At 45.2% G+C, this 13,465-nt stretch overlaps 1 protein-coding gene across 3 annotated transcripts in view; it reads right to left on the reverse strand.

The window, feature by feature from the left end:
* LOC134353918 (pseudouridylate synthase RPUSD4, mitochondrial-like) overlaps positions 1-13,465 on the reverse strand; it is a 36,275-nt gene that overhangs the window by 10,677 nt on the left and 12,133 nt on the right. The window contains exons 1-2 of one of the 3 annotated variants that reach the window (XM_063062451.1): positions 1,947-2,130; positions 238-409 (exon numbers count right to left, since the gene is read on the reverse strand). In XM_063062451.1, the coding sequence (XP_062918521.1) occupies positions 238-409; positions 1,947-2,108 (334 nt within the window). In that variant the 5' untranslated portion in view covers positions 2,109-2,130. Of the gene's footprint in view, positions 1-213; positions 410-1,946; positions 2,131-13,465 lie in introns of those variants that run through there. The other 2 variants (XM_063062450.1, XM_063062452.1) reach the window with 2 other exon arrangements.

The following is a 13,465-nucleotide window of genomic DNA, read 5'->3' on the forward strand; positions in this document are numbered from 1 at the left end:
CAGACACACTGTAAAGTTCCCTCATGTTGTCCTATCACACACTCCAGGGGTCAAACATACCATCCTGGGATCAGACACAGACTGAGGCTTCCTTCACACTGTCCTATCGCACGCTCCCAGGGTCAGACACAAAGTGAAGCTCACTCCACACCGTCCCACCACGCACTCCCTCTCCCATTTCCAGGACATAGGTGTGTTCGGATTCCCACCCACTTTGTGCTAGAACCCACGATGCACCTTCCATTGGGACCCCGTAGGGTTTGCTGACGACCACCAGCTCTGGGCTCTGGAAGATCAGTCCCTTCTTCAGTACCTTCGCCAGCACATTGGGATGGGCCTGTTGCAGAGAACGGGTCATACGCCTCAGCTTTTGGACCCGCTGGGAGTGCAGCGTCTGCCCCTCCCCGCCCTGTCAGAAGGAGAGTACCAGAGTCACAGATGAGCACCACACAAGAACAGCCCCTTCAGCCCAACAACTTGTGCCGACCCAATCGACACCAGTTCCAGCTACCATATTTGGTCGGTATCCCTCTACAAATAATGCCAATTAAATGCCTCACGCAGGGGCTGCCCCCTGGCAGATATTACTTTACTTTACTCTATACTTTATTGTCGCCAAACAATTGATACTAGAACGTACAATCATCACAGCGATATTTGATTCTGCGCTCCCCGGTCCCTGGATTACAAATATTAAATATTAAAAATAGTAAAAATTAGTAAATATTAAAAATTTAAACTATAAATCATAAACAGAAAATAGAAAAATGGAAAGTAAGATAGTGCAAAAAAACCCAGAGGCAGGTCCGGATATTTGGAGGGTACGGCCCAGATCCGGGTCTGGATCCGTTCAGCAGTCTTATCACAGTTGGAAAGAAGCTGTTCCCAAATTTGGCCGTACGAGTCTTCAAGCTCCTGAGCCTTCTCCTGGAGGGAAGAGGGACGAAAAGTGTGTTGGCTGGGTGGGTCGTGTCCTTGATTATCCTGGCAGCACTGCTCCGACAGCGTGCGGTGTAAAGTGAGTCCAAGGACGGAAGATTGGTTTGTGTGATGTGCTGCGCCGTGTTCACGATCTTCTGCAGCTTCTTTCGGTCTTGGACGGGACAACTTCCATACCAGGTTGTGAGGCACCCTAGAGGAATGCTTTCTATGGTGCATCTATAAAAATTAGTGAGGGTTTTAGGGGACAGGCCAAATTTCTTTAGTTTTCTCAGGAAGTAAAGGCACTGATGGGCCTTCTTGGCAGTGAACTCTGCTTGGTTGGACCAAGTCAGGTCATTTGTGATATTGACCCCGAGGAACTTAAAGCTTTTGGCCTGTTCCACTGGCGCACCACCGATGTAAATTGGGTCATGCGGTCCGCTACTCCTTCTGAAGTCAACCACCAATTCCTTCATCTTGCTGACGTTGAGGGATAGGTTATTGTCTGCGCACCATGCCACCAGGTTCTTAATTTCCTCTCTGTACTCAAACTCATCATTACCTGAGATACAGCCTAGAATTGTTATTAACCACACTTGTTATGAAATCTCCCTCCCTTCACCTCAAACCTCTCCTATCCGTGTCCTATGTAGGTGCATTTTCTAGGCAGATAGTGCTGAACAATCCCTTCTATCCCATCGACCAACCCACCAATTTAACACTAGCCTAATCACAGGCCAATTTACAATGACCAATTAACCGGTACGTCCTTGGACTGTGGGAGGCAACCGGAGCACCCGGAGGAAACCAGCGCGGTCGCGGGGAGAACGGATGGGAGGCTTGGGAGTTTAAAGATAGGAAGGACTGAGGGGTGGCAAGGAAGGCAGGAATGGGTGGATGGAGGGGGCAATGGAAGTGGACGGGGTGCCCTACGCCATTGACCCGAGCAGTGACGTCACGCAAACTCGCTTCGCAACGACGTCAGCCTTACTCCCCCCCCGCGCATGACGTCACGGCGCGGTTACCTGGGCCTCCTGCCCGGCTTCCCGCCGTACCCGGGCCGCGAGCTCCGCCGCCGTCAGCCGGCCGGCGCCCGTGCTCCCGACCGCCAACCCCCGTCGGCACACGGGTGTGTCCCCTAACCCCGCACTGACTGGCGGCAGTAACCGCGTGAGACGCCGCGCCATTGCTAACTGTCGCCAGGCGTGCGCTTCCGGAAGTCCGGAACTAGGCCCCGCCCCGTTTTCCCGGTCCCCAATCCCTGTCGCCTCATGTACGCCCCCTTACTGATCGAAAGTCTCGGGGTCTCATAACATCGGTACGACAGTCTAAGCCCCAGAACTTGAGGTGTCAATAAGTAACAGCTTATATTATAAACTTCCAATTGATACTATTGAAATATTATTCTTGCATTGCAATGGATGGAAGATGTACAGCCTAACTCTTATCTTCCTAAGGTGGGTGCCTCCAATGGTCGGACAGATGCCCTGTTGGAAGTTACACAAATATTATTATGTTGCTTATTTAGGAGTGTATGACTGCTTTTTGTGGATCCCAGCTCTGGTAGGGATGGAAATAAATGAAGCAGTCGATTGGCTGGGTGAACAATCTTAAGAAAATCAGTTCTGGTGATATTGATATTTCGCTAAGGAGGAAGCAAAGCTTTTAATTAAGGACCGTGTTCTCTCTATCTTGGATGTACTTGTGAGATACGCAATTGAAGGGGAGACATTTATATGGAATTCAGAAAAGGTTACTTCACTTCAGAGGACAGGAGAGGAGGGAGGAAGTTATAATTAGACTTGGCCATACTGGTTTAAATGCCACATTGATTGGACTTGGTAAACATACTTCAGGTGAATGTAAACAGTGTCAACTTCCAGAGACATTCCCACAGTGTTAACAGAATGTCAGGCATATTAGTGGGAGAGAAGGCAGACCCTAGGAAGTGATATTGTTAGTTTAATGGAGTATGGTCACGAAGCACAAGAGAACATAGAACAGTACAATACAGGAATGGGCCATTCGGCCCACAGTGTTGTGCCAAACCAGCTAAAAAGCAAATCAAAGACACCCAAACACTATTCCCTACCTCCTACACAATGTTTATATCCCTCCAGCTTCCTTACATCTATGTGCCTATCTAAATGTCTCTTAAAAACCTATAATGTATTTGCCTCTAACACTCTACCAGGCGGGGCATTTCAGGCATCTCTAACTCTTTGAGGAAAAAAATACCCCTCACGTCCCCCTTGAACCTACCCCCTCACACCTTCAATGCATGCCCTCTGGTATTTGACATTTCAACCCTGGGAGACAGATACTCTCTATCTATGCCTCTCATAATCCTCTATCAGATCTCCCCTCAGCCTATGACTCTCCAGAGGAAACAAGGCACATTTGTCCAGTCTCTCATGATAGCACACACCCTCTAAACAGGTAGCATCCTGATAAACCTCTTCTGCACCCTCTCTCCAAAGTCTCAACATCCTTCCCGTAGCAGGGCGACCAGAACTTAATGCAATACTTCAGATGTGGCCTCACCAGAGTCTTATGAAGTTGTAACGTAATCTCTTGACTTTTGAACTCAATGCCTCAACTAATAAAAGTAAGTATTCCATAAGCCTTCTTAACCACCTTATCAACCTCTGTAGCCACTTTCAAGGAGCTTTGAACTTGAATCTGAAGATCTCTCTGCTCAGCAATACTGTTCAGGACCTTGCCCTTAACAGTGTACTGTCTCCTTGCATTTGCCCGGCCAAGGTACAACACCTCACATTTATCTGGGTCTAACTCCATCTGCCATTTCTCAGTCCATATCTGCACAGGACCGAAAGAAGCTGCAGAAGGTTGTAAATCTAGTCAGCTCCATCTTGGGCACTAGCCTACAAAGTACCCAGGACATCTTTAGGGAGCAGTGTCGCAGAAAGGCAGTGTCCATTATTAAAGACCTCCAGCACCCAGGGCATGCCCTTTCCTCACTGTTACCATCAGGTAGGAGGTACAGAAGCCTGAAGGCACACACTCAGCGATTCAGGAACAGCTTCTTCCCCTCTGCCATCCGATTCCTGAATGGACTTTGAAGCTTTGGACTCTACCTCACTTTTTTAATATAGTATTTCTGTTTTTGCACATTTTTAATAATCTATTCAATATACATAATTGATTTACTTGTTTATTTATTATGTTTTATTTTTTTTTTCTCTCTCTCTCTGCTAGATTATGCATTGCATTGAACTGCTGCCGCTAAGTTAACAAATTTCACGTCACATGCCGGTGATAATAAACCTGATTCTGATCTGCAACTGATCTATATTGTGCTGTATTCTTTGCCAGTTTTCTACTCTATCCTTATCTCCACCAATCTTGCTATCATCCACAAATTTACTAACCATCCCATTTACATTTTCATCCAGGTCATTTATATACATCACAAACAGCAGAGGTCCAAGCACAAATCCCTGTGGAACACCACTAATTACAGACCTCCAGCTCAAATAAGTCCCTTCAACTACTACCCTCTGCCTTCTATGCACACGGCAATTCTGAATCCAAACAGCCAATTCACCATGGTCCCCATGCATCTTAACCTCCTGGATGAACCTGGAAGGGACTTTGTCAAACACCTTACTAAAATCCATATAGACAACATCTACTGCCTACTTCTTTGGTCTCTCTCTCTCTCTCTCTCTTCACTTTGTCAAAAAGCACGATCAATTTGGTGAAACACATGTTTACCGCACAGAAAGCTATGCTGACTCTCCTTACTTAGGCTACCAGTTTCCAAATGCTCATATAACCTATCCCTAAGAATTTTCTTAACCAATTTCCCTACGACTGACTTGAGATTGACTAGTCTATAGTTCCCAGGATTTTCCCTTGATCCCATCTTAAACAGAGGTACATTAGCCATTGGCCAGACCTCTGGGACCTTGCCTGTACCTACAGAGCACACAAAGATACTGGTCAAGGGACCAGCATTCTCGTCTCTTGCCTCCTATAATAACCCGGTGGAAATCCCACCTTAATACTCATTCAGAGACCCAACACCTCCTCCTCCTTGAACTTGAAATGCCCTAATGTATTTATACACTCAGCACTGATCTCCTGGTCCTCCATATCCTTTTCCTTGGTAAATACTGAAGCAAAGTACTCATTAAGTACCTCACTCACATTCTCCACATCCGAGCAAATGTTCCCCCTTTATCCTTGAATGGTCTCACCTTCTCCCTAGTTATCCTCTTGCTCTTGATATCTGTATAGAATGCTTTGGGATTCGCTGTAATCCTACTTGCCAAGGACTTTCCATGGCCACTCTTGGCTTTAGTTCCCTTTAGTTCTTTTCTGGCTCCTTTATACACATGTGCTTCATTGGTCACAACTTCTGAAGCTTTACATACTTTTCCTTTTTGACTAAATTCATCACTTTTCTGGACATCAAAGGTTCTCGTATCTTTCCATCCCTGTCCTTCCTTCTAACAGGAACATATCTTTCCTGTACTCTGCAATTGATCTTAAAACACCCTCCACATATCTGAAAACACACATAAAAGTTACTGGTGAACACAGCAGGCCAGGCAGCATCTCGAGGAAGAGGTACATTTGACGTTTCGGGCCGAGACCCTTCATCAGGACTAACTGAAAGAAGAGCTAGTAAGAGATTTGAAGGTGGGAGGGGGAGGGGGAGATCCAAAATGATAGGAGAAGACAGGAGGGGGAGGGATGGAGCCAAGAGCTGGACAGGTGATTGGCAAAAGGGATATGAGAGGATCATGGGACAGGAGGCCCAGGGAGAAAGACAAAGGGGGGGGAGCCCAGAGTATGGGCAAGGGGTATAGTGAGAGGGACAAAGGGAGAAAAAGGAGAGAGAGAAAAAATATTCCTGGATTTCAGTGCTTTAAAAGGGATTGGGGGGGGAAAGGGGATGAGGGGTGGCATTACTGGTCATGGATACTATTACAGCTACAGAAAGGGTGGGTAATGTAGCAGGATCCTCTTTTGAGTCAATATGGGTGGAAGTCAGGAACAGGAAAGGGGCAGTTACTCTATTGGGAGTATTCTATAGGCCCCCTGGTAGCAGCAGAGATACCGAGGAGCAGATTGGGAGGCAGATTTTGGAAAGGTGCAAAAATAACAGGGTTGTTATCATGGGTGACTTTAATTTCCCTAATATTGATTGGCACCTGATTAGTTCCAAGGGTTTAGATGGGGCAGTTTGTTAAGTGCGTCCAGGATGGATTCCTGTCACAGTATGTGGACAGGCCAACTATGGGAATGCCATACTAGATCTAGTACTAGGTAATGAACCGGGTCAGGTCACAGATCTCTCAGTGGGTGAGCATCTGGGGGACAGTGACCACCGCTCCCTGGCCTTTAGCATCATCATGGAAAAGGATAGAATCAGAGAGGACAGGAAAATGTTTAATTGGGGAAGGGCAAATTATGAGGCTATAAGGCTAGAACTTGCGGGTGTGAATTGGGATGACGTTTTTGCAGGAAATGTACTATGGACATCTCTCACAGGATGTTAGGGATAAATTTGTTTGGGTGAGGAAGATAAAGAATGGTAGGGTGAAGGAACCATGGGTGACAAGTGAGGTGGAAAATCTAGTCAGGTGGAAGAAGGTAGCATACACGAGGTTTAGTAAGCAAGGATCAGATGTGTCTATTGAGGAATGTAGGGAAGCAAGAAGGGAGATTCAGAAGGGGCTGAGAAGATCAAGAAGGGGGCATGAGAAGGCCTTGGCGAGTAGGGTAAAGGAAAACCCCAAGGCATTCTTCAATTATGTGAAGAACAAAAGGATGACAGGAGTGAAGGTAGGACAGATCAGAGATAAAGGTGGGAAGATGTGCCTGGAGGCTGCCGCGAAGTGAGCGAGGTCCTCAATGAATACTTCTGTTCAGTATTCACCAATGAGAGGGAACTTGATGATGGTGAGGACAATATGAGTGAGGTTGATGTTCTGGAGCATGTTGAGAATAAGGGAGATGAGGTGTTGGAGTTGTTAAAATACATTAGGATGGATAAGTCCCCGGGGCCTGACGGAATATTACCCAGGCTGTTCCACGAGGCGAGGGAAGAGATTGCTGAGCCTCTGGCTAGGATCTTTATGTCCTCTTTGTCCATGGGAATAGTACCGGAGGATTGGAGGGAGGCGAATGTTGTCCCCTTGTTCAAAAAAGGTAGTAGGGATAGTCTGGGTAATTATAGACCAGTGAACCTTACGTCTGTGGTGGGAAAGCTGCTGGAAAAGATTCTTAGAGATAGAATCTATGGGCATTTAGAGAATCATGGTCTGATCAGGGACGGTCAGCATGGCTTTGTGAAGGGCAGATCACGTCTAACAAGCCTGATCGAGTTCTTTGAGAAGGTGACCAGGCATATAGATGAGGGTAGTGCAGTGGATGTGATCTGTATGGATTTTAATAAGGCATTTGACAAGGTTCCACACGGTAGGCTTATTCAGAAAGTCAGAAGGCATGGGATCCAGGGAAGTTTGGCCAGGTGGATTCAGAATTGGCTTGCCTACAGAAGGCAGAGGGTCGTGGTGGAGGGAGTACATTCAGATTGGAGGGTTGTGACTAGTGGTGTCCCATCTGATCTGGGACCTCTACTTTTCGTGATTTTTATTAACGACCTGGATGTGGGGGTAGAAGGGTGGGTTGGCAAGTTTGCAGACGACACAAAGGTTGGTGGTGTTGTAGATAGTGTAGAGGATTGTCGAAGATTGTAAAGAGACATTGATAGGATGCAGAAGTGGGCTGAGAAGTGGCAGATGGAGTTCAACCCGGAGAAGTGTGAGAGTGTGAGGTGGTACACTTTGGAAGGACAAACTCCAAGGTAGAGTACAAAATAAATGGCAGGGTACTTAGTAGTGTGGAGGAGCAGAGGGATCTGGGGGTACATGTCCACAGATCCCTGAAAGTTGCCTCACAGGTAGATAGGGTAGTTAAGAAAGCTTATGGGGTGTTAGCTTTCATAAGTCGAGGGATAGAGTTTAAGAGTCGTGATGTAAGGATGCAGCTCTATAAAACTCCGGTTAGGCCACACTTGGAGTACTGTGTCCATTTCTGGTCGCCTCACTATAGGAAGGATGTGGAAGCATTGGAAAGGGTACAGAGGAGATTTACCAGGATGCTGCCTGGTTTAGAGAGTATGCATTATGTTCAGAGATTAAGGGAGCTAGGGCTTTACTCTTTGGAGAGAAGGAGGATGAGAGGAGATGTGATAGAGGTGTACAAGATAATAAGAGGAATAGATAGAGTGGATAGCCAGCACCTCTTCCCCAGGGCACCACTGCTCAATACGAGAGGACATGGCTTTAAGGTAAGGGGTGGGAAGTTCAAGGGGGATATTAGAGGAAGGTATTTTACTCAGAGACTGGTTGGTGTGTGGAATGCACTGCCTGTGTCAGTGGTGGAGGCAGATACACTCTTGAAGTTCAAAAGACTACTAGACAGGTATGTGGAGGAATTTAAGTTGGGGGGTTATATGGGAGGCAGGGTTTGAGGGTCAGCACATTGTGGGCCGAAGGGCCTTTAATGTGCTGTACTGTTCTATGTTCTAAAAAGTGTGTGTGTATATAAATAAATAACGGATGGCGTACGTGGGAGAGGTGAGGTATTAGCGGAAGTTTGAGAAGTCAATGTTCATGCCATCAGGTTGGAGGCTACCCAGACAGAATATAAGGTGTTGTTCCTCCAACCTGAGAGTGGCTTCATCTTTACAGTAGAGGAGGCCATGGATAGACATATCAGAATGGGAATGGGATGGGGAATTAAAATGTGTGGCCACTGGGAGATCCTGCTTTCTTTGGCGGACAGAGCGTAGGTGCTCCACATATCTGATGTGGATTTGCCAGAGAAAGGGTGTTCCCAATAAACTTTTAGTTCCTGCCTAATGTCCTTGTAATTTGCCTTACTCCTGTTAAACAATCTCCCTCAATGGACTCTCTACTCAATGGACTCAGTGTGTGACCCTGTGACCCCTCCATTATGTCTGCTGTGAGTGCAGCTGTTATATTGTCCCTGAGTAATAGTGCAATCCCACCCCTTACCCCCTCCTCTATCTTTTTTAAAACTTCAAACACCTGGTACATTAATCACCCATTCCTGCCTCTCTCTCAACCAAGTTTTTGTAATGGCTACATCATAGTCCCATGTACTAATCCATGCTCTGTTCATTACCCTTACCCATAATACTCCAAGCATTAAAATATAGACACACTTCAAACTATCCAACCCATCATAACTGTTATTTTGATTTTGCTTTTCAACACTTTTCCCTGACATCTACCTTCCGGTCCAAACCTTCCCTCACCGATCTGGGCTCTAATTCTCAGCCCAAAGCAAAACTAGTTTAAACTCTCCTGGGTCACATCCGCAAACCTCCCGGGCAGGATACTGGTTGCCCTCCAAATCAAGTGCAACCCGTCCCTCTTATACCGGTCACCCCTTCCCACAAAATGTTCCGATGATCCAAAGCACTTGAAACCCTGCCATGCTAACACCCCATTCCTACCTGCACTAGCCCATAGCACAGGGAGTAATCCAGAGATTATAACCTTGGAGGTCCTTTTTTTCAGCCTCTTTCCTAACCCTATATACTTACTGCCTAGCACCTCTTCCCCTTTATGCCTATGTCATTGGTTCTGATATGCACCATGACCTCTGGCTGTTTCCCCTCCTCTTTGAGAATATTTTTGGGGCTTTGACCAGTGATCAATCAGCGTTTGGGATTGAGTAGCAGGAACAAATTAAAGGAAGGCAGGGACAAGCACAGCTGCCTTTGTTGGAGTGGATACAGTTAGTGATCTTCAGCCTTTAGCTCTTCAAGGCTTCAGTCAGAGACAGCAAAAAAGAAATGCTTTCCGAAAAGTTTTTACTCCCCCCCCCCCCCCGCCTTTTGTTTTATCTGCTCAGTTAGGACAGTAGAGATGCCAGGCAGGACAGTTGAATTCTCCTCTTGTGGGATATGGGAAGGCAGGGTGACGTCCAGTGTCCCTGACAACTACACCTGCGAGAAGTGCATCCAGCTGCAGCCTCTAACAATGGGCATTAAGGAGCTGGATGAACTCTTGATCATTTGGCAAGCTGAAGGGGTGATAGGTAGTAGAAAGGTAGTTACACCCAAGCTGCAGAACACAGGAAGGGTGACAGTCAGGAAGGGAAAGGGGTTAAGGAGCCAGTGCAGAATACTCCTGTGGCGATCCCACTCAACAGGTATACCACTTTGGATGCTGTTGAGGAGGGATGACCTAGCAGTGGATAGTCACAGCAGTCAGGTCTCTGGCACTGATTTCTGGCTCTGTGACTCAGAAGTGAAGGGGAGGTGGGTGAGAAGAGGCATGCAGTGGTGATAGGGGGTCCAGGACATCTCGGATCAAGTTCTATGTGTTCTCAAGAGGGAGGGTGAACAGCCAAAGGTCGTGGTCCATGGGTGGGACGAGAATGAGGTTCTGCATAGGGAGTTCAGGGAATTAGGTGCTAAGTAAAAGGGCAGGACCTCCAGGGTTGTGATCTCAGGATTACTACCCCGTGCCACGTGCTAAAGTAGAACTAGGAAGATTTACAGTTTAACACGTGGCTAAGGGATTAAATCTAGAGTTGCATGGGGATGGGAAACAGAGTGCCAGAACAATTAGTGGAGACGTTGTGGAAACCTCATACAAAGTCAGGAATCCAAAGGCTGAGCATAGTGGGACTAATATTCTGAACTGCGTATATTTCAATGCAAGAAGCATCGTAGGAAAAACAGACGAGTTCAGGGCATGGAGCAACACCTGGAATTATGATATTGTAGCCATTAGTGAGACTTGGTTGCAGGAGAGGCAGGACTGGCAGCTCAATATTATGGGATTCAATTGTTTTAGACGTGACAGAGCGGGAGGGATTAGAGAAGGGATGGCATTACTAATAACGGAAAATGTCATGCCATCAGAACAGACGGGAGAACTCATCCAGTGAGATGTCATGGGTGGAAGTGAGAAATAAGAAAGGTATGACCATGTTAATGGGGTTATATTCCAGACCACCAAATAGTCCGAGCGATTTAGAAGAATAAGTTTGTAAAGAGGTCGCAGACTGTTGCACAAAGAATAAGGTTGTTATAGTAAGTCATTTTAACTTTCCACATGTTGACTGGGAATCCCATACTGTAAAAGAATTAAACGCAAACAACAGGAATTCTGCAGATGCTGGAAATTCAAGCAACATACATCAAAGTTGCTGGTGAACGCAGCAGGCCAAGCAGCATCTATAGGAAGAGGCGCAGTCGACGTTTCAGGCCGAGACCAGGGTCTCGGCCTGAAACGTCGACTGCGCCTCTTCCTATAGATGCTGCTTGGCCTGCTGTGTTCACCAGCAACTTTGATGTATGTTGCTGTAAAAGAATTAGATGGGGTAGAGTTTGTCAAATGTATTCAGGAAAGTTTCCTCCATCAGTACATAGAAGTCCCAGTGAGAGAGAGTGCGATACTTGATCTTCTATTAGGAAATGAGACAGGGCAGGTGACAGAAGTTTGTGTAGGGGAACAATTTGCATCCAGTAACCACAATGCCATTAGTTTCAAAGTCAATATGCAAAAAGCTAGGTCTGGTCGACAGGTTAAGACTCTAAATTGGAGAAAGGCCAATTTTGATGGTATCAGAAATGATATGGCAAGTGTGGGTTGGGACAGACTATTTCCTGGCAAAGGTATACTTTGTAAGTGGGAGGCCATCAAAATTGAAACTTTTTATCTTCAGTAGAGGAAGCGCCTCTACTTCCTCAAGAGTCTGTGGAGGTTTGGCATGTCATTGAAAACCTTGGCAAACTTTTATAGATTTGTGGTGGAAAAGAGTTGGCTGGCTGCATTATAGCTGGTATGGGAACACCAATACCTTTGAGTGGAAAATCCTACAGAAGGTAGTGGATTTGGCTGAGTGTATCACAGGTAAAACCCTTCCAAACATTGAGCACATCTACATGAAACGTTACTGTAGATGTAACAGCATCCATCCTCAAAGATCCTCACCACCCAGGCCATGCTCTTTTCTCACTGCTGCCATTAGGTACAAGGTACAGGACTTAGGACTCGCACCACTAGGTTCAAGAACAGTTACTACCCCTCAACCGTCAGGCTCTTGAACAAAAAGGATAGCTACATTCATTTAGGGCCTGTGCTATATCGTTAGTTCATGTTCTTTATTTGTTGCCATGTATTTATACCCGCATGTACAGTTTGTTTAGTTACTGTTCTATAAATCTATTAAGTATGTCCGCAGAAAAAGAATCTTGGGGTTGTATGTGATGACATCTATATACTCTGATAATAAACTTTACTTTGAAGTTTGTTGGAATAAAAGGTAAAGGTAACAAGTGTGGGGAACCTTGATTTTCAAGAGATATCAAGGTCCTGGTTAAGAGAGAAAAAGAGGAGCATAGTAGGTACAGGCAGGTAGGAACAAATGAGGTGCTAATGGAGTATAAGAAATGCAAGAGAACAAATTAAGAAATAAATCAGGAAGGATAAAAGAAGGCACGAAGTTTCTCTGGCAGAGAACATGAAGGAGTATCCTAAGGATTCTATAGGTATAATGAGCAAAAGGATTGCTAGGGACAAAATTAGTCCTCTGGAAGACCAGAATGGTAATCCAAGTGTGAACCCAAAACAGATGATGGAGATATTGATTTTTTTTTTGCATTTGTATTTACTCAGGAGATGGATACAGAGTCTATAGAAGTGAGGCAAAGCAGCATCAATTCATGGATTCTGTACAGATTACAGAGGATGCAGTGTTTGCTATCCTGAGGCAAATCAGAGTGGATACATCTCCAGGGCTTGAAAAGGCATTCCCTTGGACCTTCCAGGAGGCAAGTGCAGACATTACTGGGGCCCTAGTAGAGATATTTTAATCATCCTTAGCGACAGGAGAAGTACCAGAGGATTGGAGGATAGCCAATGTTGTTCCACTGTTTAAAAAAGGTTCTAAAAATAAACCAGGTGATAACACTAGAAATCAAATTGACTTTATTACTATAAACCAAAGATTTAGAAACTCAATGACTCAATGCAAAACATATCCAGGTATAGACTGTAATAGTGACCATAACCCAGTAGTACGTCATGTAAAAATAAAACTTAAAAAACTAAAGAAGCAAAAATCTGAACTATCCCTTGACTACTTGCAATTAATTAAATAAAACTTAAGACAAAAATTTACAATTGAAGTAAGGAATAGATTTCAAAGTTTAGAAATAGAATCTGTTGAAGATGATAGCAATAATGTAGAAATGAAGTTTAACTCTCTTAAGGATGTCTTGGTAGCATCAGCAAAGTCAGTGAGTCCTAAAAAAAGAAAAAAGCACAAAGAATAAATGCATGATAGATGAAATCAAAAATCTAATGGAAGAAAGGAGACAGAAGAAAGCAAATCCTATAGAATATAAATCCTTAGATAAAAAAGTTAAAAGCTTATGTCAAAAAGCCAAAGAAGAATGGTTAAACCAGGAATGTGAGCAAATAGAAAGAATCCCTATTACTGATCCAAAAAGGCTACATCA

This window comes from Mobula hypostoma, chromosome 11 (assembly GCF_963921235.1).
Source record: "Mobula hypostoma chromosome 11, sMobHyp1.1, whole genome shotgun sequence".
NCBI lineage: Eukaryota > Metazoa > Chordata > Chondrichthyes > Myliobatiformes > Myliobatidae > Mobula > Mobula hypostoma.